Source organism: Malus domestica, chromosome 15, assembly GCF_042453785.1.
Source record: "Malus domestica chromosome 15, GDT2T_hap1".
Taxonomy (NCBI): domain Eukaryota; kingdom Viridiplantae; phylum Streptophyta; class Magnoliopsida; order Rosales; family Rosaceae; genus Malus; species Malus domestica.
In genome coordinates this window covers 18996059-19021468 of record NC_091675.1, presented here as the reverse complement: position 1 = coordinate 19021468, position 25410 = coordinate 18996059, and the positions used below count along the sequence as shown (strand labels likewise).

The 25410-nt window shown below is 38.9% G+C and overlaps 4 protein-coding genes across 7 annotated transcripts; 2 read left to right on the top strand and 2 right to left on the bottom strand.

The window, feature by feature from the left end:
• Positions 1-3900: 3900 nt before the first annotated feature.
• Positions 3901-5948, top strand: LOC103401010 (protein STRICTOSIDINE SYNTHASE-LIKE 5-like). Its single transcript, XM_070813823.1, has 4 exons — positions 3901-4561; positions 4677-4984; positions 5181-5313; positions 5479-5948. Exons 1-4 carry the CDS (start codon positions 4109-4111, stop codon positions 5758-5760), a joined length of 1176 nt encoding a protein of 391 aa, XP_070669924.1. The 5' UTR covers positions 3901-4108; the 3' UTR covers positions 5761-5948.
• On the bottom strand, positions 5277-8312 carry LOC103401011 (isovalerate--CoA ligase AAE2). Its single transcript, XM_017323246.3, has 3 exons — positions 7757-8312; positions 5911-7391; positions 5277-5740 (listed from the first exon to the last, which is right to left on the bottom strand). The coding sequence occupies exons 1-2, from the start codon at positions 8105-8107 to the stop codon at positions 5943-5945; spliced, it is 1800 nt and encodes a 599-aa protein (XP_017178735.3). The 5' UTR covers positions 8108-8312; the 3' UTR covers positions 5277-5740; positions 5911-5942.
• Positions 8313-12955: 4643 nt separating this feature from the next.
• LOC103401003 (isocitrate dehydrogenase [NAD] regulatory subunit 1, mitochondrial-like) lies at positions 12956-15723 on the bottom strand. Its single transcript, XM_070813824.1, has 4 exons — positions 15032-15723; positions 14012-14251; positions 13602-13680; positions 12956-13467 (listed from the first exon to the last, which is right to left on the bottom strand). Exons 1-4 carry the CDS (start codon positions 15554-15556, stop codon positions 13193-13195), a joined length of 1119 nt encoding a protein of 372 aa, XP_070669925.1. The 5' UTR covers positions 15557-15723; the 3' UTR covers positions 12956-13192.
• A 4575-nt stretch (positions 15724-20298) lies between these two features.
• On the top strand, positions 20299-23708 carry LOC103401004 (serine acetyltransferase 2-like). Of its 4 annotated transcripts, none has more exons than XM_008339706.4 (11): positions 20299-20888; positions 21407-21604; positions 21701-21760; positions 21880-21975; positions 22072-22096; positions 22299-22393; positions 22504-22670; positions 22756-22829; positions 23006-23065; positions 23165-23207; positions 23351-23708. In XM_008339706.4, the coding sequence occupies exons 1-10, from the start codon at positions 20619-20621 to the stop codon at positions 23200-23202; spliced, it is 1083 nt and encodes a 360-aa protein (XP_008337928.3). In that variant the 5' UTR covers positions 20299-20618; the 3' UTR covers positions 23203-23207; positions 23351-23708. The 4 variants fall into 4 exon arrangements, with proteins under 4 accessions (XP_008337928.3, XP_008337929.3, XP_008337925.3 ...); XM_008339704.4 differs by having other exon boundaries at positions 20300-20888; positions 23165-23211; XM_008339707.4 differs by lacking the exon at positions 23165-23207.
• Positions 23709-25410: the final 1702 nt, after the last annotated feature.

Below are 25410 nucleotides of genomic sequence, written 5' to 3'. Positions count from 1 at the left end.
AAAGGGTGGATGTGGGGGGTTTCCCTTGATATGTCTTTGCCTCAGCGGAGGCATGGTTAGCTTGTGCCATCACCTCAGAGTAAATCTTCCAAGTGTTGGCATTGATCATGTACTTGAAGAAACAATCACGTAGGCCTGCCGTGAAGACTTTAAGGGCAGTCTTGTCGTCTGCCTCGGCACAACGGGAATACTCATAGCTGAAGCGGCCAGCATACATATGTAATGACTCGTCTGGCTTCTGGCGAATAGTGTACAAGTCATTCGCAAAGTGCAAGCGATTAGTCTGGAAAATTGTTGAGAAACAAACAGTTTCCTCAATTCCTCAAATGAGTATACCGTCTCAGGTGGAAGACGACAATACCAGTTTAGAGCTCCGCCAGAGAGGGTGGAGGGGAAGAGAAGACATCGCTCTTCATCGGTATGCATCTGGTATGCCATGGTGGACTCAAAGAGGTTAAGGTGTTCAATCGGGTCCTCCTTTCTAGTATAGAGTTACAAGCCAAGCTTCTGCTTTGTCTTTGCTTGGAGGGGGGTGTCGAGGATCCTCCTTGTAAGAGGGCCAGGCCTAGATTGGTTCCAATCAGGTATCTCAGCTTATCGTTCGGCCTTCAACTTGTTTACTTCCTTAAGGAGTTGTAGGACAAGAGGGTCCTGAGTGGAGTCATGTACTACTGGAGCTTTCTTTCGTAAATATCCATCTCCTCTTGGAAGTAGGAAGGTTTGATCAAGAGCATGTGATTTTTCCCTGGACTCGCCGTACTGACTTCCAAGGTATGTATGTCGGAACATCTCTGAGTCCCCTATACCTTCATGTTTCTCTAAGCCTTGTTGCCCATTCCCCAAATTGGTAATCGGTCTGGGACATGGGAGGGGACCGAGTTTTTCAGAGATCCTTGGGTCATTGATCTTCGAGCTTACATGGATGGGATTGTCTCGACGTTGCTTTAGGAAGTCTCGACAGTCTCGAAATACGGCTTTCGATCCTTCCACTCCTTCTGTAAGAATGTACCTTCCTCCACTCCTCCTGCTTTGGGTCAAAGCAGCTGGGTTGAGAGAAGTCTCATGTTGGTCACCATTTCAATGAGTAGCTCGCTCCTCAACAGGAATACCCATGTCGAGGGCAAATGACCCTTCGTGTTGGGGGGCACCCAGTTGATGGTTGACTTCCACAGGGGTGATGAGCTCGTGTGTTTTAGTATATCTAGCCTCATGAAGCATCTCGAAGACCTTTTCATACTGCTCTTGGAGGATCTCATTTTTCATCACTATCTTGTTGTTCTGAGCCTCCAGCTCATCGACTTTAGCCTGAAGAGCAAACTTATTTTGTTCCTTCTTTCGTTGTTTCGTACCACGTGCAAGAGGGGTGTCATTCTGTGTGTTGCGGCTTCCTTCGCTCCCCATGTTAGAAAGGGATACTTGATCAAAAGAGAGTGTACGAATGGTGGAAACCAGCTTAACAAAGCTGAAGAAAGTGGGAATAAGTGTCGTTCCCACAAACGGTGTCAAATGTTGATGCACAAAATCAGTGAGGACTTTGGTACAACAGAAAATGTTAAGTTTGTGACCTTCGCTACATTGCTCCGGTCACTAGTGTGGATAAGTATGTAAATGGATAGAGACAGGGAAGCAAACACAAGATGTACGTGGTTCACCCAGATTGGCTACGTCCACGAAGTAGATGAGTTCTCATTAATTGTGAAGGGTTTACACAAGTACATAGGTTCAAGCTCTCTTTTAGTGAGTACTAGTGAATGATTTAGTACAAATGACATTAGGAAATATTGTGGGAGAATGATCTCCTTTTATAGAAGAGAGTTTCTAGCTTTGTTCTGACATTGACACGTGTCGTGTTGTGATTGGCTTCCGATGTTGACACATGTCGCGCTATGATTCGCTTCTGATGTCGACACGTGTCGCGCTATGATTGGCCTCCTGGTTGGAGGGAAACTCTTCTGGGTCCTTGACGGTATAACGTTGACCGATACTCGGTAGTTTCCGAATTGGTCAAGTATGGTACAAACAAACCTCTTTAAAAAAGACTTCACTTCTTCAAACTCAAAAGGCATAATTGGCATTCTCAATGGAAATGGATCCTCTCTGAATCCTTTCCACCAAATCCATCTAGTACGGTGATCCAGGCCGTTGAAATTTGATCCAACAGCTACAGTTATTATAACTTTTAAAATGACCCCCTGTTTGTAGTCGTTAGATCAAATTTCAACGATCTAGATTCTGGAACTTGATGGATATGATACAAGGGATCCGAAGAGGATCCTTTTCCTTTCTCAATTGCCAATAAAAAATGAAGGTTTACTTGGCACTCGTAAAATAGCACCACGTTCTTCCATTTTATAAAGATACAAAGAAGAAAATGCAATTGAAGAAGCTAATGTGGAATTTTCAACTGTCAATGAGTTGAAAACCTTACCAAGCCAGTTTTGAAAATTAAGTGTTGCGTGATCAGTAACTCCACCGATCCACATCATTGCATCGGACAAAGAATTTACATGCGTAGACGTGCAACGTTGTGCATTATGGGTACTCCCCTCTTTATGTGGTCCAATGATATTAGTACACCTGTCATTTGCTATTTCCATAACCAAACAATCTGCTTCCTGTCCTTGCCTATGTGCAGAATCCATCTCTGTTCCACCACTTCTCCGGCGACCCACCCTTCTTCTTTACTTCTCCGGTGACGCCACCCCAATCTCCCACTTCTTACCACAAAAAAAATTGATGATAGTCTGAAATATGTCGAAAAGAAATCATAGATAATGGATACTAGCATACGTGCACCTAATTGGGTCATTAAAATATATGGAAGATGGATTTTGTTGCCCCATTCACCCAAATTTGTTATCTTCCTCGCGTACATGCACCCAATTCGCAGTATAAGAGAGGGATTCGGGGTGGGTCACTGGAGAAGAGAACGATTAGGAGTGGGATCACCGGAGATGAGAGGGATTGGAGGGGGGTCGCCGGTGAGAGGATGGGTTCCTCTGGATCCGTGAGAGATGGGTTGACAGTGGAAAATGGGCAGTCGGAAGGTCAGAGCGATGGAGGCGTGAATGAATGTGGGTGTTTGGTTGCCGGGTTATATGACAGATGTTAGAATACTATTGGGCCATGTAGGTGGTCAGTAAAATTTTGAGACTGACTGTTCCGTAGCAAGTATTGTCCTTATTTCGATATGCTATTGCTATATGTGCATGCACCAATTTACGAATTTATTATAATATTAAATTTTTGTTGGTCAATTCATCAAAAGATTAAGATTTCATTATAAAATTAATTGATAATATAGAGATGAATAATTCGATTATCTACTTATAAGCACATGCAATATTTTTTTTTTCTTGATATGTGGAATTCATACTCTCAATATGTCCTTCTTATGACGAATTTTCAAACCTAACACGTGGGCAACACCAATCGAGTGATGTAGAGCACGTATGGTCATTAGACTTTACACATGGGAGAACTTGCTTTGATACTATTAAGAAAGTTGGAGTTTCACTATAAAACATTGGCTATATGGGGGTAACAAATATTTATAAGCACGTGTAATGTCCCTTCTTTCTTTTATGTGAGATTCATACTCTCGACACGCTAGTTAATCAAAATAACATATTGTCTTTTTACATTTAAGTTTGAATTTTCAAAATAGTTTTGAATATAATTCTTTTGGTAAATTCATGAATACTTGTATATGTAATCACAGGATAGAACTTGGTTGCTGAAAAAATTAGCAGCAACCCATGCTGATGACCAATCACAGCTAGATACATGTTCAAGTTGTGACTAAAAATCAACAACTTGAATATTTGTCCAGGTTTAATTGGTCATCGACTTTTTAGCAGCGAGGTCCGGTTCGCAATCACAATCAACTCATACTTTGACTGTTGAATTTGCCTCCCGGTCCGCAGTCTCAGTTATTCAAATTTATGACATTTGATACATCGAAAGATTGAATACGTGTGGAGACAAAGTTCATCTAAGTACTTAAGAGAGCAAGCTCTCTCTCCTCTGAAAGAATGAAACATATTGATCCGACCTAAACCTAATATTTTCTAGACCGAGTTCCCACAGCTCACTGAGTCACTAAACAATGCACTCCCCTTCCCCAACCCAAGCCTCCGACGACACTCATCCCACTCCCACAAGAAAAACACCTTCATGGCCCTCAACTTTTCTCATCCTCTCAGTACTGGCTCCAATAACAATAGTCCTACTAATTTACCAACTCGACACGCTCCACCCAGCTCCCCTGCCGCTTCACGAGTTGACCCAGCGAGTCGCGGCTGCTCCCAAACGTAATGCCCACATGCTCAAAGGGTCAGAGTTTGTGGGTGCCGGGGATTTAGTGGCACCGGAAGACGTGGCTCATGATCCGAAGTCGGGTCTCATTTACACCGGTTGTGCTGACGGGTGGGTTAAGCGAGTCACGGTGAAGGAGTCGGCTGCTGACTCGGTGGTGGAGAACTGGGTTTTCACCGGCGGGAGACCGCTTGGACTTGCTCACGGCGCTGACAACGAGGTTTACGTAGCTGACACGGAGAAGGTCAGTCTGATCCTAATCCACAGTACATTTCTGTGGTTAGAGAGGACAAAATGAGAGTTCCAAAATCATTTTCATCAGCAAACTTACTTTTGCTTCTTCTTGGGGTTTTGATTAGGGGCTACTGAAGATAAGAGAGGATGGAACAGTGGAACTGCTGACAGATGAGGCCGAGGGCATAAAATTCAAGATACCTAATAGCGTGGATGTAGCACAAGACGGCATGCTTTACTTCACAGATGCTTCGTACAAATACAGCTTGCATGAGGTACAATCCGACCTTTTAGGGGGCAGACCTTATGGTAGACTTCTGAGCTACAATCCGACGACCAAAGAGACCAAAGTGCTCGTCCGCAACCTCTACTTTGTTAATGGAGTTGCAGTCTCTCCGGATCAAAACTTCGTCGTCTTCTGCGAAACTGTCATGTATGTTTCTAGACTCGTGGTTTCTTCTCGAGTAGCGATTCTCATTCTCAAATGTTTTATGCCTTTTTGTATATTCAATCATAGAGCTAAAAGAAATAGCGAAAAGTGCTCGGGGTGAAAAAGCAAGTGCGAAAATCACTTGGTTTTAAGTGTGGATGACAAAGTTTTAAACTATACTACATGGTTAATACTGCAGGAGAAGGTGTAGAAAATATTACCTGCAAGGCAGTAAAAAAGGGAGTGTAGAAAATTTTATCGACCATTTGCCGGGCTTGCCTGATAATATCAGATATGATGGAGAAGGCCACTACTGGATTGCATTGATCACGGTAAGATTTCGTTATCTCTTTTGAAATATCACATCAATTGTTAGTAATGGAATAGAGTATTGTTCGAGTAACGTTCTCTTGCTAGACAAATCTTGGTCTGTAAATTTCGACCACACATTCTTGGATGCATCTTGATCATGCCATTTTTCAATGACAAACTGGCAGAACGTTACACCATACTGGGATCTAGTACATCGATATCCTTTTATCCGGAAAGTCCTAGCCATTGTGAAGCGATACGCAGGAGGCAGGCCACGTTTGCACAAGAATGCTGGCGTATTTGCTGTGAATTTGGATGGGGAGCCAACTGCTGACTACTATGATCCTGATTTGTTTCTCATTTCAAGTGGGATCAAGATTGGAAAGTACCTCTACTGCGGTTCCGTCGTCTATCCCTACATTATTCGCCTTGATCTGGATCGACATCCTGCACATGCCACTACATGAGCTAATTGTAGTCCCTTGATATAATCTTGAACATGTATGGAATGGTATTGTGGCTTCACTAGAGAAACTTAAGCATGGAATATAGATGCAACGGTAGTGTTTGGTTTATGTAATTTTGCCTTGCTTATATGTAAAGCGCCGAAAACATACCTTCCAGTGACACTTGTTACAACTTTAGTTGTTCAAAAGAGGCTGCCCAATGCCTTTGCTTTTTCTCTCAGAACAAACTTTTGTATCTTTCCGGTTGCAGTTTTCGGTATGTCATCGAAAATGACTGTCCGAGGAGCCATGTAATGAGGCAAATGATCACGGGAAAATTTGATCAGTTCTTGAGCGTTTATGTGATCAAATCCATCCTTCAGTTTCACAAATGCACAAGGAGTCTGCCCCCAATGGTCATCTGGCCGTGCAACAACTGCAGCCTCAAGAACTGCCGGATGGCTAAACAAAACTGTTTCCACCTCAACCGTGCTTATGTTTTCTCCTCCAGATATGATTATGTCCTTCAACCGGTCCTTCATTTCTATGTAGTTATCAGGATGTTTCACAGCTAGATCTCCGCTTCGAAACCATCCACCACGGAAAGATTCCTCTGTTGCTTTCAAGTCCTTAAGATAACCACTCATAACTGTGTTTCCCCTGAACATAATTTCACCCATTGTTTTACCATCAGCTGGTACACTCTCCATGGTGACGGGATCTTTTACGTCAACCCCTTCTAAACCGAGATGTTGCACTCCTTGTCGAGCTTTAAACTTTGATCTTTCGTCCAAAGGCAGAGAATCCCACTCAGGTTTCCACGAGCAGTAAGTCCCGGGACCATAAGTTTCTGTTAAACCATATAAGTGATGCACTCCGAAACCCAATTCTTCCATCTTGTAGAGGATCTGTGGAGGGGGCGGTGAACCTCCAGTCATTATTTCCACCTTGTGAGGCAGTGGCCTTCGGTCACTGACTGGTGAATTCACAATCATGTTCAAGACAGTTGGTGCCCCTCCCATGTTTGTCACATTGTATAGAGCTATGTTGTCAAATATGTCTTTCGGATTGACTTTTCTGAGGCATATGTTAGTGCCACCCTGAGCAGCCATCCCCCAAATGAGGCACCACCCATTGCAGTGAAACATAGGCACGGTCCACATATAAACCGGCATTGAGTTGATTCCATGAAGCAGAACCGTAGCAAGGGAGTTGAGATAGGCACCCCGGTGACTATAAACAACCCCTTTTGGCCTGGATGTTGTGCCGGACGTATAATTCACACTGATAGGATCCCATTCACTCTTTGGCCTTCTTATCTCAAATCCAACCTGTCCCTTTTCCAGAAGACTTTCATATTCATAGGTGCTCGAAAAACATTCTTCGGAAGATGAAGACCCCTCAGAATCGGCAATTAAAACTAGAATAGGTGGTTTTGTGTCCGTTTTTCGGGCAAGAAGATCAAGTGCTCCATTGGCAATTTCAAGTAACTGGTAATCCACAAAGACGACTTTGGCCTTGGAATGACTCAGCAGGACAGAAATCATAGCCGAATCGAGGCGTGAGTTTAGTGTGCAGAGAACTGCACCAGCCATTGGAACTGCAAAATGCAGCTCATACATGGCTGGGACATTGGGAGCCAAAGTTGCAACCTGGTCAATGAATCAACTAGTCAAACATGCATACAGGTTTCATCTGCCATATCAATTGACTGATCATATTTTGACATAGTAACAAAAGAGTAGAAGGTAAATGATCAAACTAGAAGTTTTCGGGCCGTCTGATAACCATTTCGGTTTTAGTTTATAGTTTTCTCCTCTACCCTTCTTCATCCCTCTTCTTTCCTATATACTCTCCATTTATCTCGATAACGAAAAATGAAAACTAAAAACGAAATGCCTCCAAACAGGCGCTTCCGATCAAATTGAATCACAGATTTCAGTATGAGTTTGAGACGGGTTGACTTATTCAATATGAAAGACAAAGAAAACATGAATAAATAAATAAAAGAACTGACCACATCACCGGGGAAAATTCCCAGCTGGGTCAGAGCGGAAGCTAATCTGAGGCAGCGGTGATGGGTTTGACCCCATGTGAATTTCAGCGAGCCGTAAATCAGCGAGGTCCGGTGAGTGTAGGCCTTGGCAGCTCGCTCCAGGAATCCTACCGGAGACAAAGGCACGTCGTTTGCCGGGCACCGGACTAGCCCCTCCATCGAACTCCATGACTCCGGCGCGGAATTGTTCCCGGAAATATGAGAGCATTGGCGATGGTAAGTATGATGGGTCAACGGCAGACTAACAGTCAAGTGACGGCGACGGATAGTGGAAGCCAAGCGAGTCCATGAATCCTTGAGAAAATGGTTCATGGTCGTGACGACGGAGGTAACGAGGGAATAAGGGAGTGAGTGACTGGTTCTATGAGGTTTCGTGGTCCAATGTTATCATGAGTTGGTTGCTCAAGGAAGTCTCTAGGTGAGGATGAATGATGTAACTACTCATGGAAGTCTTCTAGGTAAGGATGAATGATGTAACAATCAGGCTTATCTATCTGTAGGCAGATTCTCTATGCTTCCACTTTCCGTGCCCTCCGTGCCCTCCCTGCCCTGTTTGTATAGTCACAGTTAAACCACGTTAACATTTTATATTACTATTTTTTTTTGTTTTATTATCTCTATAAATATATATATATATATATATATATATATAATGTTGACGTACCTTAACCATGATCACACAAAACAAGAGTGTACGGGAAGTGGGAGGGCAAAGAATCTGCCTCCTATCTATCTAGCCAAATGTTTTAGTTAAGTAATGATAGTGAGACTAATTTATAAATAAAATTTTGAAAACTAAAAAACATAGAAGTTGAGAATTAGTTTATTGCTTAAGTGTTGATAAATGTACTCATTCCTATTAATAACAAATTATTTAAGAGGATGTATTCAATTGAGAATTTGAAAGACTTTAATGGATTTATAAATCCATGGATTTTTATGGAGTTTAATTGATTTATAGAGATTTCATATAAAATTTTGATTCAATTCCCTCGAAATATCATGGGAAGATGTGAGATTTGTGAATGTTTAAAATACATTATGAAATCTCTCTAATTCCCTCTAATTCCTCAACTTTCTCAAATTCTTTAAAATTAATTTCTAATTGAATACACCTAGAATGTTATAAACTTCTTCAAAATCCTGATTGAATACACTTGGATTTCTAAAGATTTTAATAAAATATCTTAAAATTCTAATTGAATACACAATGAATTTCAGAGAATCACTTAAAATCTTGATTAAATACCCCTAGATTCATTAAAAGAATTAAAATCCCTCAAAATCCCAATTGAATACACCCCCATTAGTTTGTAAATTTTGTCTCTCTAACATTAAACACATTCAAATTGAGAAAAAAATGCAAGTAACCCTCTACCAAAGTGGTGGAGAGAGATGTTTCTTGATGATAAAGTTCACTCCAATTAAAAAATGTCAGCTATAAAAATCTTTTGTTGGTTTTTTATTAACGTACCGTCTTCAAAAAAACAAATTCTTTCTTGCAACCGATGCATAATCCTAATAATTTCGTCGAGAACATTTTATTTTATGCTTCTTAAAACCTACGCTTTAAGTTTCAGTTTAAATGTACTTTTTTTTTCTTTCCAAAATGAAGGTAATATTAAATACAAATCGAAATATTTATATCATTAGTCAAAGTGTTAAACAACCACTCTTGTTCTAACCCATCTCCTGAATGAATACCTCCCGGCCGGGTACGCGAGAAATAAAAAGCCACAATGTACTTTAGCTGAGCAAATATTTAAGAATATGGATCCCACTAGATTTTAAATGTACTTTAGCTGAGCAAATACTTAAGAATGTGGATCTCGTCTGGATTCTCTTTCTGAGAATCCTAAAATCTTCACATTTTATATGTTTATTGTACAACATGCGATCATAAATTATTTTAAATTTTTTTATTTCAAATTAAACATAACAGTATCTAACGAAAACTAATCACATGATATACGATAAACAAATAAAGTATAGAATTTCTAAGACATTTACGAAGAAAATCCAAAAAAGATTCTCATCCAATATTTAAAAAGAGATAAGTAGCACGTTAGTTGACCTGGGGTTCCAACGAATGGAGGCAGATTGTCTGCCCTCCTGTTGGGGTGTCATTTCCATCCCTCTTATTTTGTATCGTCACGGTTAAGCCACGTCAATATTTTATATTAATTTTTTTATAAAGATAATAAGACAAAAAGCAATAAGAATATAAAATGTTAATGTGACTTAATCGTGACCGCACAAATAAAAAGGAATGAGGAGGGCACTCAAACAGGAGGGCAGACAATCTACCTCCCCAACGAATATAATCTTAACTAATACGTCTATTTCATTATTGAAATTAAAAACTTGCCACGTTCTTGTACTATAAAAAAACTTGCCACATTCTGCATTTATGATAGGCATTGATAAATAGGCCAACAAAATTCCTAATATAACTCTAATATAATCGTTCAAAGAGAAGGAATTTAAAAAAAATTAATGCTAAAGAGACTAAATTTTTAAATAAAATTTATAAATTAAATTATATGGCATTAATATGAAGAGTACGTTTATCAATATTTAAGTAATAATTCAATCATTAATTTTTATGTCATTTAGTTTACAAAATCTTATTTACAAATTTAGTCTACCTAGTATTATCCAGTCAAAAATCTCATCGACTACCCCCTTCCATGTTGACTACCCACCTCCATCGTCGCTTTGTGATTCCACCGGCGACACTCCATATACTCTCTCTCTTCCTCGTTTTTCTTTGAGGAGTACGGTGCAGGTTGTCTCGCTCAAGGAAGAAAATATCGGTAATATCGGAAATATCGGTAGTCCGAAAACACGGAAATATCGATGGAAATATCGGGATAATATCGATATCGATAAAAATTACATGGAAACCACGGAAATTGTAAGAAAAACTTGGAAATTTTTATTGAAACTTTGCAGGATGTTTATTTAGTCAATTATCTATTAGTTTATCACAAAAAATTGGAAGGAAATGCATTGCATGATGGATTTAACATTATCAAGTTGATTATATAGCGAGCTGACAAACATTGTGAGTGTAGAAAATATGTAGAAATTAATGAAAGAAGTCTAAACACACCATAATCATTTATATATAATGAATTAGTACAATATTTTACACTTTATACATTGCATGGTAAGATACATGAGTGGCTTAGTACCACATAGAGTTCCTATGAGGTTCAAAATTTTCACTATCTTCATCATCTCTATGTGTAGAGTGAGTGTATTTTGAAGAGTAGTTAGCAACCATGGCAATGGTTTTCAAGAACCAAAACCCAAAAGTCAATAGGAAACCGAATACTTCGGTATTTTTCAGGATGGGATTCCCGAACTTCAGGATGGTTTTGGTTTGGGATTTTTCGGTTTGGGTTTGGGACTTTTTCGGTTTGGTTTGGGATTTTCCGGAATTTTTTCCAGCCCTACCATGTAAGTGACCAAATAAAAAATAGAAAAATTAAAAACCACATGCCATTGACTAAGTAATTAATTGACACAATTTAAAATATAATACCACAAAAAATTTGGAATATGTGCAAATTTGTTTCTTGTAAAAAGAATTCAAAACAAAACCATATATATAAATATTGTAGCTTATTATCACAACAACATAAGTGGTACAGTGGTTAAGGCGTTAAGGAGTTAAGTGGGAGGGGTTTGAACCCCTCTATGCTCAAAATTGAGACTTTTCCAAATTTTCAGGAATTTTTGGACTAATATCGCGATATTATAGCTAATATCGCGATATTATAAGTAATATCGAGAAATATCGCGATATTATCGATAATATCGCGATATTTTGACGAAAACTCATTGGATACTCATTAAAATATCGGTAAGTCAAACAAAATTGAGACTTTTCCAAATTTTCAGGAATTTTTGGACTAATATCGCGATATTATAGCTAATATCGCGATATTATAAGTAATATCGAGAAATATCGCGATAATATCGATAATATCGCGATATTTTGACGAAAACTCATTGGATACTCATTAAAATATCGGTAAGTCAAAAAACGAAAATATCGACGATATATCGACGATATTTTCGATATTTTCTTCCATGGTCTCGCTTCAACACCTCCTTCAGTGAACTCACAGAGATATTTTCTTCCATGGTCTCGCTTCAACACCTCCTTCACTGAACTCACAGAGCTGCACACTTTTGACAGGCTGGCAAATGACTTTGATTTTCCTGAAAAATAGTTGCATAATCCCCTTTGAACAATTTTTTTTGTTTTATAACAAGCAATGTTATCTACACTAAAAAAGTAAGGGAATTGACCAAGGGAATTGATTGAGCCTCATAATAGGCGAGTCGTAATAATATATTGTAAATTCATCTTTGACAAGAATCGAATTTAAAAATTTTCATTAGACTAAAACAAAAATAAAATTAATTAAGAAAGTAATTAATTAGTTAGTTAATGGATTAAATATATCCGGTCTGGGATTCCACCGACCACCCACCCTATCAGAAACCGGTCCCTTATGGTCCTGATTCAGGAACAGACCACCGCTCTGGGGTGGACGGTGCAGGTCTCCGGGAGGGAGTTGGCCAATGGGGGAGGTCTGGGAGGGGTGTATTTTTGTTTTGCTGTTTTTTGAGATTCAGGTACAATTTTTATTCTTTTTTTTTTTTTTTGAGAAAATTCATATGGTACCTTAAAATGGTCCATATTTGTGCCCAATTAAGAGTATTTTTGGGTACCCAATCTCAGGGAACCCAACAAGAAGAGCCCATTGTCGCCCTTGATTTCTTTTATTTATTTACTTTTTAGCCCTCTGGGGAGCTCAGCTCACTGTCAAATTCATGTTAAGCTCTCATTTGCCATTCACCAAGCAATGCTCGGCAAAGAATCACTAAAGAAGAAGATAACGATGAATCAGAAGAGATGACTAAAAGCGGCGAGGCGAGAGATGAATTCGAATCACAAGAAGACCGAAGCGGAGTCGAAGCAGTGTCACCACTGGCACGCCAGTGTATCCAACGATGATAACAGTTTTCATACCTTGAAGGCTTGAAGCTGTGTGTGTATGGCGGAAGTTCGCATATAGTTAGTTATCTGAGAACTGCAATTGCATTCGCGAGGATGGATATACAAGTATGGACACAGACGGATTGAGCATAAACACGATAGATCGGAACTTTGTATTAAAACACCAGAATCAGAGTTATTCATCTTTGAATTTATTATGAAACAAAGATTGTGAATTATGTAGAGGTGGTAATCAAAGAATTATGTTAAAAACGTTTCAAAATTTCTGGCAGGTAAACGCTTCCCATGCCAAATCGAAAAAAATGCTATGGGGCAATGAACAGTGGCTGAACAATGAATACCTGCTCTTCACTTCTCTGTCAATCTAAGGCAGCAATGACCGCGTCAACAACCTCTTGGGTGGTGCTCTGTCCTCCAAGGTCCTTTGTCCTGCGTTTACCCTCCAATATTACTCGTGCCACCGCAGTTTCTAGTCGATCAGCAAAGGAAGGGAATTGCAGATGTCTCAACATCATGGCGGATGAGAGAAGCAGGGCCACTGGGTTTGCTTTCTTTAGCTCCAGTATTTTCTGATTTCCCACGTTTCCTGCTGAAGCGCCTTGCTCGAAAATAGCATGATCTGCCCCAACATTGCCTGCAACCAAAACATCAGAGCCATCATTGTTAATTTGCCGTGAGAAACATACTGTTGAAAGCATGGAGTAGGATGTCATTTTCCCACATTTTTCTCAAGGACATTGAGACAGCAATTTAAAAAGAAGACCTCACCTCCTGGCATGACACCGGTGCCAGCAGCAATACCAGCTGCTGTATTTGCAACTAGATTACCATAAAGGTTTGGTGTCACCTGCAAGCAAAACCGAAATCAGCATGCTTCACAACGGAAAACAATTTCGCCTCTTCTCTCCTCTTCCTTTTTATTCTAACACGAAAAAATGTTCCATTACAATCAGGCACTTCTCAACAGAAAGAATGCAGTAAAATGCATAATCCACAGTTTTTGTCTCTGATATAACATCAAATCTTCTAAACCATAACGGGTGCCTCATTTCAGAGGCATCCTTGCCGGCTGAAAAATGACCCACTAACAGAACGCCCTGCTCTCCAGTGAATAATAGCAAAGCTAGGCAGCATAAAATAAAATAGACAAACATTTCAATGAATTGTAAATGGCATACCATGACATCAAATTGCTCTGGCTTTGAAACAAGCTGCATGCAGCAGTTATCGACAATGACTTCATTGTATGCGATGCTAGGATAGTTTGTGGCCACCTCACGGCAGGACTCCAAGAAGAGACCATCTGCAAGCTTCATAATGTTTGCTTTGTGCACAGCGGTCACCTTCTTTCTGTTGTTTAGGTAAGCGTACTCAAAAGCATATCTAGCAATGCGCTCCGAACAGAACTTTGTGATCACCTAGCAAAAGAGTAAGCATAAGTGACGAATATAACCCAAACTATGCAGATAACAAGAAAATCCATTCAAAATTGCTATAAACCACAAATCCATCAACATATATCCACTCAACCAGCAGCAAATCAAAATATGGGACTATTTCACTTGCAATTGAAAAATACGAGAAATGCACTTCAATGAATACAAGAAATTTTTGCGTATTCTCACATTGAACCCCCGACTCACAAAAACACACGTCAGTCCACCATACATTGTGAGAGGACGTCCTATATATGACACTATGACGTGAGAAAATCTTGAGTGTCACGTAATGAGTGAGACACTCACATGAAGATATACCTCAGAGATGGATAACAATCTCTCAACTAGATTAGTCTCACTCTCAAGCAATAGTCTTTCCAATGGTTCCACAACGTGGGACCACAAAGGTTGGTGCAATCCCAACAATCAGTCACAAGAGAATAAAACTTTTCATCATGCGCCAGGAAGACAGATGATACGTTACATGTAATTATATAAATGGAGGAATTTTTTAATTTTTAACGCAACTATCTCAGCACTTGCATAGTGATACATGATGTCCTATTCCGTGTTTCGGGCACATATAAAAATCTCTCTCGAAAGTATAATGTTATATATTAATCATTATTACATTCCCAATTGGTGTTAAACATAGTTAATTAACTAAAAACGACAAAATTCAACCAATAAATCAAATAACAACAAAACCCCAAATATAATTAAATTAAAAATCCAAAAATCCCAGTGATTTGATGATACCTTAAGGCTTTCAACGACGCCAGGAATGACCTCATGCTCGACCCCAGAGTACTCGCCCTCAGTATTCTCCCTGATGACGACAATATCGACATTCTCATGCTTCATCACCAGCCCCGGCAGATTGAAGCAGTTGACAAGGGATGCGTAGAGATCGAGCTCCCGCCTCAGCTGCAAATTGAGCGAGCTCACGCCGCCGCCCATGGGCGTCGCCAGCCCGCCCTTCAAGCACACCTTGTTCTTCTTGATCGACTCGATCACCTCATCTGGGACCTTCGGCATGTCGCCGTGGACCTCGAAGGTTTCGAAGTAGATTGGCGCGTGCATCGCGTCCATGACCTGCTCGACGGCATTGGTGACGAGAGGACCGATGCCGTCGCCGGGGATTAGGGTTACGGCACGAGGGGCGCCGTCTCCGGGGCGGGGCATGTAGGTTACGGATCGGGACGGGGTGGCGGTGGGGGCGAGGGTCAGGGCGGTTGGTTTCGGGAGCAGGTAGCGGAGGAGTTGCACGGATCTTCTAGCCATGGCCGCGAATTTGTGGGGTCCGGGTGTGGTGATTTGATGGTGATGTGTTTATGCAATTTGGGAAGGCATTTGCGGAAAAAGGACGCCGACACAGAGAGGGGAGAGACAGACACACAGACAGAATAATAAATAATTACCTTTTAATTAAAAATTATTTTCTCTTGAAAAATGAAAATATTTGTGAAATGTTGACAAAAATGGAAAGGGGCGGAGAGATGGTGGGGGAAAGGAGTGAGGACCGTCCGGGGCTGTATGAATGGTGGGCCCGGAGCCGGCGGGTGGACAGTGTGCAGAGGCCCACGAGGAGGGAAAGCAGTGGCAGAGGATCGGCGCGGGAAAAGGCGCCACTTTTGCCGAGATTCGTATTGAATGTAATTTGAACAACATTTTTACTGATCGCTTCTTTAGTGTCGGTGAACTTTTGGAATATAAGTGAGGCTGATATCTCTTAAAATACCGTTAGTAGACTCGGTATAATTCTATATGAATGGAGGTTAGCATCGAAAGCTAATCCTCTTAATTATTTGAGCTACAAATATATTATTAGTATGGCACACATGCCGACAAGTTTCTGTGTGTGATTCGGATGCGCATCAGCTACATGTATATTTACAATAAAATATCTCGATTCAGATCAATGATGGGAAGCACAAAAGAGAACAGTAGACGGGAATGTCTCTGGCCGTGTACATGGCCATATACAATTGAAGGATGTCCATGTCCCTATTCATTCCCTTGTAATAATAACAGATCGATAAAGTTTCACCAAAGAGTATGGGGTTTATAGTCAAAATGGTCTTCAAAATTGACATAACTTTTCACTCTAAATTTTTATATTGAAAATCAATAGAAATGATCCATCAGTTTGTCCACAGTAATCATTTTGGTCTTTATGTGAAAAATCTGTCAATATTCTTGTTAAATTGTCATGTTGACGATCTCATGACCACTTTTTTTTTTTTTTTATCAAACTAACCTCTTCAGTTAATGAGGATATTGACAGATTTTTTTACGGAATAACTAACATGGTTTACTATGGACAAGCTCATGAACCACTTCTATCGATTTTCAATGTTAGAGACTAAAGTAAAGAGTTGTGTCTATCTCATGAATTATTTTGACTAAAAAGCCAAGAGAATTTCATATGCAACCAAGATTTATTTAAAGGAAAACTAATGAAAATGGCTTGAAAACTTTGAATTTTAACGATAATGACAAAATAAAGGGTAAAGTGAATAGTACCATGATTAACTTTTTAGTGTAAAAATGTGATTTTTCGTTAAAGTAAACGTACCGGCAACTTTTCGTTAAAGTTCCTTTTATTTAATGCGACATTACATCTAATAAATGTTTTGAGTGCTAAAAAAATGTATTATATTTGTGCAATATACAATTCTTACATAGTAAATTGGTGACACGAGAAAGTCTTATCACCACCAAACTAGTCATTTTACATCTTATTTGAATTTATAAATTAATAGGCAAATTACACTGTATCACCTCAGGTTTGAAGTCTATTACAACCTCATACAATATCTTCACAATATTTCACTTTCATACATCAAGTACTATTTTATTTCAATATAATATATCCGTTACATTTTTAATTCATTGATCCGTTAGGAGCTGACGTGGCTGTCATATTTGTGTCACGTGACTGCCAAATTTCTGCCATGTGGCAAAAAAATAATTTTTTATACATTAAAAATATTATAATAATCTATCCTATTAAAAAAAAAAACTGAAAATCCATTCTCCCCGATCACCTCCCTCTCCTCCACTCTCTTCAGCTCCCCTCCCATCCAAAACCCACCCCACACCCACCTCCCCCGCAACCCCCACCCCACCCTCACCTCCCCCGCAACCCCCACCCCTCTCCTCCACTCTCTTCACCTCCCCCAACCGATCCCTTCCTCTTCCCCTTCCACTTTCTCTTTCTCTCTCATTCTTTGATCATTCAATTTCTCTCTCTCCACTCATCTGCTCTCAATTTCAAAAAAACCAGCAAGCAAATTTTTTTCATAAACACAAATCATGGTGGATGGGGTTGGAAATTGAAACACGGAGGGAGCTGAAGAGACCAACGCAGCATGCCCAACCTCAGCCACCTCTCCTTCCTCCAGATTATTCTACGTGGCCATCAGTTCAGAGACCAGCGACCCATTTGAGGAGGGTTCATCCTTGGCGAACTTCTCCACCACCTAAGTCAGTGCCGCAACTTCACTGGATCGAAGAAGGATTGGTGGGTCAGGAAACGCACGAACTTTGGTTTCATTGTGATTGGCCATTTCTCCTGGTACTTGCCCAGTATATGCATATCTGCAGATAATTGCGTCGGGGGGGGGGGGGTTTGGATAGGAGGGAGGTGGAGAAAGTGGATGAGAGGGAGGTGGTCGAGGAATGGGGAAATGGGTTTTCGGTTTATTTTTTATCTTTTATTTTTTATAGGATAAATTATTATAATATTTTTAATGTATAAATTTGGCAGCCACGTCAGCTCCTAACGGATCAATGGATGAAAAATGTAACGGATATATTATATTGAAATAAAATAGTACTTGAGGTATGAAAGTAAAATATTTTAAAAATGTTGTATGAGGTTATAATAGACCTCAAACTTGAGATTGTACAGTATAATTTACCCTAAATTAATTGTCAGTTCCAAATTGCACAAATCATCTATGTGGAACGGGGAAAGGTGAGTATGCTACTCTTGTGATTAAAAAAACCTGAAAAATGTTTGCAATTGGAGATGTCAAATCACTACTTTGTCTTTGAATTGTAACCTATTAATTGTCAGCAGGAACTTTTGACCATTAATACATAAAGATGGGCTGTGGAGAATTATCTCTGAGATTTGGAGTTTTAGGCGGAACTTGAACAAAATGCATCGTGAATTTGCGTTGAAATACTATTTGTCAAATTAGAGTGACTTTATCAACAAAATGCATCGTGAATTCGGGTTGAAATACAAGATGTGGACAATTTTCATTGAGATTCGGAATTTAAACGCAACTTGAACAAAATGCATCGTGAATTTGGGTTGCAGTACTATTTGTCAAATTAGAGTGACTTTATCAACAAAATGCATCATGATTTTGGGTTGAAATACTATTTGTCAAATTAGAGTGACTCTATTTTAGAAATCCAGCATATGGAAATAACATTATCAAAGTGATATCGATGTACAATTCCTTTTGTCGTTCCCCTTTCCCCAAATAATGTACGATAGCCGTCTTTGTTAACTAAATTGACAATTGTGTCATTTAATTAATCATGATATAATTGAGTGGTTAATCAAATCTTGGTCTATGTACTTACTCAAGAGTTAGATGAGTAAATGATGAAATATAATCATTAAAGATTGCCTATATGAATGTACATGAATTGTATAGTTTCTCAATTATCTTGGTAATTAGTTTATTAGGAAAATCTAATCCTCCTATGCATGAATCATTTCAAACGCAATGAAAGATGCATCAACTTAATTTATAATGGTACGCTCACGCATAAAAATGACATCATTTGCTTAAACGAGTACATATAAAGGATTATATGGAGTGTGGTCACACTGTCTAGAATAAATATTTTCTCACTGTACTAAGTTTAAATCTTACAGCAGTTCATTTTAATTAAAATAAAATATCGCTTATACATATGGTTAAAAAAAAGTAATATTAGGAAGACTAAATCTATAGACAAAAATTACAAACTAAATGATGTATCATCAATAAGAATGAGCATGTTTATCAATGCTTAAGTCATAATCCAATCATCAACTTTCATGTCATGTAATTTGCAAAATTTTATTTATAAATTTAGTCTTCTTAATCTTACTCTTAAAAAAATATTATTGTTTAAAAAGATCAATATTAAACAAAGAACTAACCATTGAAACTTTCAAAATGCCATAAACTATTGTCACTTTAAAACACCTAACGAAATTTTTTATAAAGAGTAATACATATGAATCAACGTGTCTCTCTGTAGGTTGATTTTTATTTATTTTACAAAGACAGTGTACACTTTAAATTACTTTTACTTATGGAGGATTCAAAATTAAGTATAAAGAGTCGTTTAGTCTTATAGTTTAGTGGTATTTTTCTGCACTTATGAGTAAGAGGTCTTAGGTTCGATTTTCGATAAATGTGAATTTGAATTACATTATTGCTAGCTCATTGTGAGACTAAGTCCATTCTCTCTTCCCTTAGTGTAGATAATATCTAAATAAGCTTCGTGACCAATCCACGGTACTTCGTACTTATGATCAGAATAAATCATTGTATAAATATCACCTTTTCAAATATTCATTTAAACAAAAATCAGTTAATCAAATGTATAAATAAATAAACAATTTGAAATACTTTTACTCATTGCCACCATATATACAATTCACTACCTAAATGATTTCATAAGTTATTAAATACTCCATAGATATAACTTTTACAAAAATTTATATAATTGGTTAGAAAGCAAAAAGACATAGGTAATGTTAGGGAGACTAAATTTGTAGATAAAATTTATAAATTAAATAATGTATCACAAATACGAATGAACACATTTATCAACGCTTAAGTGATAATCAAATAATCAACTTTCATGTTATTTAATTTACAAAATTTTATATATATCTATAAATTTAATCCCGTTAGTATTAGTCCAAGAGAAAACAGCAACGGGAGCAAAAGCGTGCCAAAAAAAGAACCAAGAGGAGCTTTATAAAACCCACAGGACACGTGATATGAGCCATCCATTCACAAAATTCATCAAAAACGCTGGCACCCTCCGCGTCTCTATCTTCTTCTTCTTCTTTCGCCCTTCCCTTCGCTTCCCATCCACGACAATTTCACGCCAAAATAATCCAAAAGATTATAAAAAAACATCGATACGCAGCAGTTTCATCCCCACTACTTCCCACCACGCCACAACACTCCGCCACACACACAAAACACCACATTTACTCTCCCTCTCCTCACTTTCTCTCTCTACTCTGTTTTTCCATGAGGGGTTCGCATTCGATCGCTTCCTAAAAGCTCCCTCTTCCTTTCTTTCATTCTCTCTCATGGCTTGCCTGAGCGATGAGAGCTGGGTCGCCCTCCCCAAAATGCTCTCCGACGGCCTCTCTCTACCGGAAGACGACCGCCGCGACGACGACGACGACGACGACTACCAGGCCGGGTTTTTCCGGTCCGAGTCCACCGCGTACAGGTTAGAGAAGGTTTTTCCGGTCTACGCATTGGGGATTCCGAAACCCGAGTCCGACCCGGTTGGACTTGCTTCCGTTTCGGGCGACCCGATTTGGGATGCCGTCCGGGAAGAGGCCAAGTTGGAGGTATTACAAATTCTTTACAATGCAATTTCTTCACCAGAATTTTTTGTTTTTCAGTTAAATGGTTGAAATTCAAGTGCTTCCCGAAAAAGCAAGTAGAGCATATGTCAGGTGCTTTTGTAGAAAGCATTTCTGTGGCAAGCAGGAAATCACCTGTTATAAGCGCTTAAGCTCATAAGTGCTTTCGTTGAAAACGCATTGAAATTCAAGTGCTTCCTTAAAAAGCCACTAGAAGTGTTTTCTGAATGAGTGCGTTTTCTGAGTGAGCATATGTTGTTGGCTTTTTTAGAAAGCGCTTCTATGAGTCAAAGCACTTCTAACTTTTTCTTCCAAACGCACCCAAAAGCGTTTTTGATGGTCTTCTTGTAGAAATCGCTTTTAGCTTTATAAAAGAAGTCCCAAACAGGAAAGATTGAAGCTTTAAGTTATTGATGAAAATCCCATCAACTTTTTTTGTTTTCGTTTTTAGTTTTTTTGGTGGGTTTTTAGTGATTTTTTTTTTTGGATTTTAAACACTGCAGGCGGAAAAGGAGCCAATTTTGAGTAGCTTCTTGTATGCGAGCATCTTGGCACATGATTGCTTAGAGCAGGCGTTGGGGTTTGTTCTCGCCAACAGACTGCAAAACCCGACGCTTTTGGCAACTCAACTGATGGATATATTTTATGATGTGATGCTGCATGATAGAGATATTCAACGATCCGTTCGCTTAGATGTGCAGGTAACCTCAAATTCGTGTTGAAAATATTACGGTTGACTCTGTATATGCTTTGATAACTTATGGAGGCTCTGTTAAATTGGAAATTTGTTTCCTCAGGCATTTAAAGACCGTGATCCAGCCTGCTTGTCGTATTGTTCGGCCCTATTGTATCTTAAGGTGTTATGCTCTTTTCCTGTTGTTAACTAGTTATGTGGTTGAAGAAAACGAAAAGCAATGTTATAATCAAGTATATACTCTAATTTCCTGATCATCTTTTTCCTCTTCTACTTTTGCAGGGCTACCATTCTTTGCAAGTACATCGAGTAGCTCATTCATTGTGGAATCAAGGACGAAAAGTATTGGCCTTGGCGTTACAAAGCCGAGTTAGTGAGGTACTTTCCTTTTTTGGTATCCTTGTTTAGTATTACTAGCGGTTTAGGTTTGTGGCTTTCCGTTCTCCTTCTAATCTTAAAACCACTTTATTCTAGGTCTTTGGAGTGGACATTCACCCAGGTAAACTTATTTCTGCTCTGCAATCTGTTGACATCATGATACTAAGTTTGCCAAGAACACGGAGTAATTATAGATTTAAGTAGAAAACGTGGTTTTCTTTGCTGAAAAACGGTTATTTTCTGTGGAATTTGAGTCAATAGGAGAGTGAAGGAGCTCTGGCAATGATGTAAAACTAACATTCTATTTGATGGTTTTTCTAAAGCTGCAAAAATTGGAGAGGGAATATTGTTGGATCATGGTACTGGTGTGGTTATTGGCGAAACTGCTGTTGTAGGAAACAGAGTATCACTGATGCACGTATGTCAATTTCATAATTCATTTCTGTTTCAATTTATCGGTTCATTTGTGTTGTGCTGAAAAAGTACTAGTTGATAATGAAGAAGTATGTATTCTGCTTTTATCAACAGGGTGTGACTTTGGGGGGAACCGGGAAGGGAATTGGTGATCGACATCCAAAAGTAGGTGACGGTGCACTAATTGGAGCCAGTGTAACTGTACTTGGGAATATCAAAATAGGTCGAGGAGCAATGATAGCTGCTGGTTCCCTTGTGCTGAAAGATGTCCCTCCACACAGGTAGAAAGTAATTTTGGTCTGAATGTGTAATATCTACTCTATTTACAATCATATGAAAGTGACATTTCTTTCTCTCGTACTCAAGCATGGTGGCAGGAATACCAGCAAAGGTCATTGGATATGTAGACGAAATAGATCCTTCGTTAACAATGAAGCATGGTATGTCATATGGTTGGGATGGAATTAATAATTGTTCGCAGTCAGCTTAGGTCTTGCATTTGTTGTATACATTTTATTTAGAATTAGAATACTGAGATTAAGGCGAGAAAGTTAGAGGGAAATCACATATTCATCATCATGTCTCACGTGCAAAATTTCTTGTTATTAATCTGCAGATGCTACCAAAGATTTTTTCGAAAATGTAGCTGTTCGGTGTAGAGATACAAGACCTGCTGGTTGGTGTGGCTGTTAATTTTCATTTCATAGGCTCTCAAGAAACTGCTCCCAGCACTTCATTTATTCATTGCAGCTCAAGATCTGCTAATTGTTTTCAGGAGGTCAGAGCTCAAGAAGAAGTGATGGGAGCACTTGAGATATGTAGGTAGGCGTAGATCTCCGTTCGTAAATTGCTAGCGTGAAGGCAGTTTGTGGTCTTCAGAGAGAAACTGACTTATTGTATCGGCTTGAAGTATACAATTTCATTAACCATGTTCTCTCTTCTGCTGCCTATGCTGATGCAGAGATTCTTGTATGAGCGGTTTTAAGTACTGGAGATTTTAATCTAGGCGCCTGATTTTCTTCATTTTACTACCATAACAAATTGGGAGAACCAGCAGCAAGATTCTTTCGAAGTACCCATGATCCAGAAAGAATAAAACCCCTGATCGGATGAGGAGAAGTCGAAGCTAGTTGGGGATCGACCCTCGTTATTTATCTTATTGTGGTCAAAATGAACTGCCTTATAATGTATTGGATGCAACAGAAGAAAAGAAATTGATAGGAGTTTCGAGTCCGTCATTTTATTTTTCCCTGTTGGCGGGTGAACAATGTAATCTTTCCATATGTACTAAATAGGTAATGTCATTTTTGCTGCTATAATCTCTTTACTTGGAATTTCTTTCTTTCGACTGGGAGACTCGTCCAAAGCGGTGAGTTTGTCTGTATATTTAGCCTTCTTGTACCACTTGGGATCGTTGGAGCATTTGCCAACAGTTTTACGCCTTCGGACAAGGTCTTCTTTAGCCTATCTGTCTCCTGGTTTGAGAATTTGAGCTTCTTGTTTAGTTCTTCTATCTGTGGGTCAGTGACTCCAAAGCGCGAACCGTTGATTCGATCGCTTCGAGGAGGGGACTGAACTTCTTAGTCTTGTTGATCAGAATGACAACAAGCTTTTACAGCTCTGAGCACATTGTGCCCACGATGCCTCCTCCTACTAGTTCAGCCATTTCCTGTAAATTCAGGCAGAATATTGTGAAAGGAACTCTATGGAAACGACTACTTCAAATGGAAAAAGATAAAGAGAACTGTCTCGCACCGAAACTACAGATACCAAGTAGAGTTTATACGAAGATTGCCGGGTGACTCTTCTGGTCGCCGGTGCCGATTGTTGAGAATTTTGACAAAGAACTCAGGGGTCGACTCCAATGAAGTCTATACTTGTTTCTAATCATTTTATGATATGGTTGGTGTTTCTTGGAACTCGAAGGCCAGCTCTGATTAAGAGTCCACACTTGTTTCCACCTCAACACTTTCTGGTGAAAAGGTCTTGCTTAGCTCGCACTCTTTCTCTCTCTACTCTCTCATACATATAGAGTTGAAGATATTTTCAACCAAGCTTCTTCTACATGGCTCCTACGTTACTTGGAGGCAGTGGCGAAGCTAGGAATTCTTGGGGGAGGGGCGAAATTTAAAAAAATTAGGATCCCAAAAAAATGTGAACATTCATTTGAGGTCTAAGTCTAGGATTTGCAAGAAGATTATTTGAACTACCCGTAATATTCATAGGAGAATTTGCACTAACCGCCATATTCAAAAGAGGATTTGGACTACTCAAAATAGTCGATGGAGGGTTTGAACAACAATATTATTTGAAGGATGATTTAGCACCGTTTCTTGTTGTATTGTTCTATTATTTAATTGTATAATTAGCAAAGTTTTAAAAGATGATGGACATGACTTTACACTTAGGCGAGGACCTAGGAAAATTTGAATAAATTTATTATATACCGTATAAATAATTATCTATTTATTATATAGCTTATAATATTCAAAAAACATTGATTATAAAACATATAATATATAAAAATATTGACAATTTTCTTTATTACTTTGTTGAATTTGATGGCAAGAGAAAAAAAAACAAATAATTACGAGTTCGTAATATTTTACAAATTATTTTTTGAAGCTCGTATAAATTTATAATGAATTTTAAGATAAATAACAGTGTCAAATAAGTGACTTAAAAAATATTGGAAGAGTGGTCAAATTAATTGGACAATAATTAAAAAATAAAACAAATTCCAATATAAATCAGTTAGGTGGGGAAATTTGATTGGCCAATATTTAAAAAAAAAAAATTGTAATTCTCAAAAATCACGTGGGGTGGGATGGGAGAGAGAGAAAGTCTCTCTCTTCTTCCTTTCTCTTCTTCTTCATTAGAAACAAACCAGAGCTTCAGTTTTAGTCTCCAGAAGCTGAAAAATGCATATCTTCGTTCCTCCTTTCTTTGGCCTAGGTTTTTCTTCTTTTGGAAAAAAAGAGAGCCCGCGATCAGCCTGTGCTGCGATGGAGTAGGGTTAAA

Excerpts from the sequence above, each read along its gene's own strand:
- LOC103401003 (XM_070813824.1), bottom strand. The coding sequence starts at position 15,556 with ATGGCTAGAAGATCCGTGCAACTCCTCCGCTACCTGCTCCCGAAACCA. Across the intron at positions 13,681-14,011 it reads CAGAGCAATTTGATGTCATG|GTGACACCAAACCTTTATGG; the intron begins GTATGCCATTTA and ends TTTTGCTTGCAG. Across the intron at positions 13,468-13,601 it reads CACCGGTGTCATGCCAGGAG|GCAATGTTGGGGCAGATCAT; the intron begins GTGAGGTCTTCT and ends TTTTGGTTGCAG.
- LOC103401004 (XM_008339706.4), top strand. The coding sequence starts at position 20,619 with ATGGCTTGCCTGAGCGATGAGAGCTGGGTCGCCCTCCCCAAAATGCTC. Across the intron at positions 22,671-22,755 it reads AAAGATGTCCCTCCACACAG|CATGGTGGCAGGAATACCAG; the intron begins GTAGAAAGTAAT and ends CTCGTACTCAAG. Across the intron at positions 23,066-23,164 it reads TAGAGATACAAGACCTGCTG|GAGGTCAGAGCTCAAGAAGA; the intron begins GTTGGTGTGGCT and ends AATTGTTTTCAG.
- LOC103401011 (XM_017323246.3), bottom strand. The coding sequence starts at position 8,107 with ATGAACCATTTTCTCAAGGATTCATGGACTCGCTTGGCTTCCACTATC. Across the intron at positions 7,392-7,756 it reads GAATTTTCCCCGGTGATGTG|GTTGCAACTTTGGCTCCCAA; the intron begins GTCAGTTCTTTT and ends TTCATTGACCAG.
- LOC103401010 (XM_070813823.1), top strand. The coding sequence starts at position 4,109 with ATGCACTCCCCTTCCCCAACCCAAGCCTCCGACGACACTCATCCCACT. Across the intron at positions 4,562-4,676 it reads ACGTAGCTGACACGGAGAAG|GGGCTACTGAAGATAAGAGA; the intron begins GTCAGTCTGATC and ends GGTTTTGATTAG. Across the intron at positions 4,985-5,180 it reads GTCTTCTGCGAAACTGTCAT|GAGAAGGTGTAGAAAATATT; the intron begins GTATGTTTCTAG and ends TTAATACTGCAG.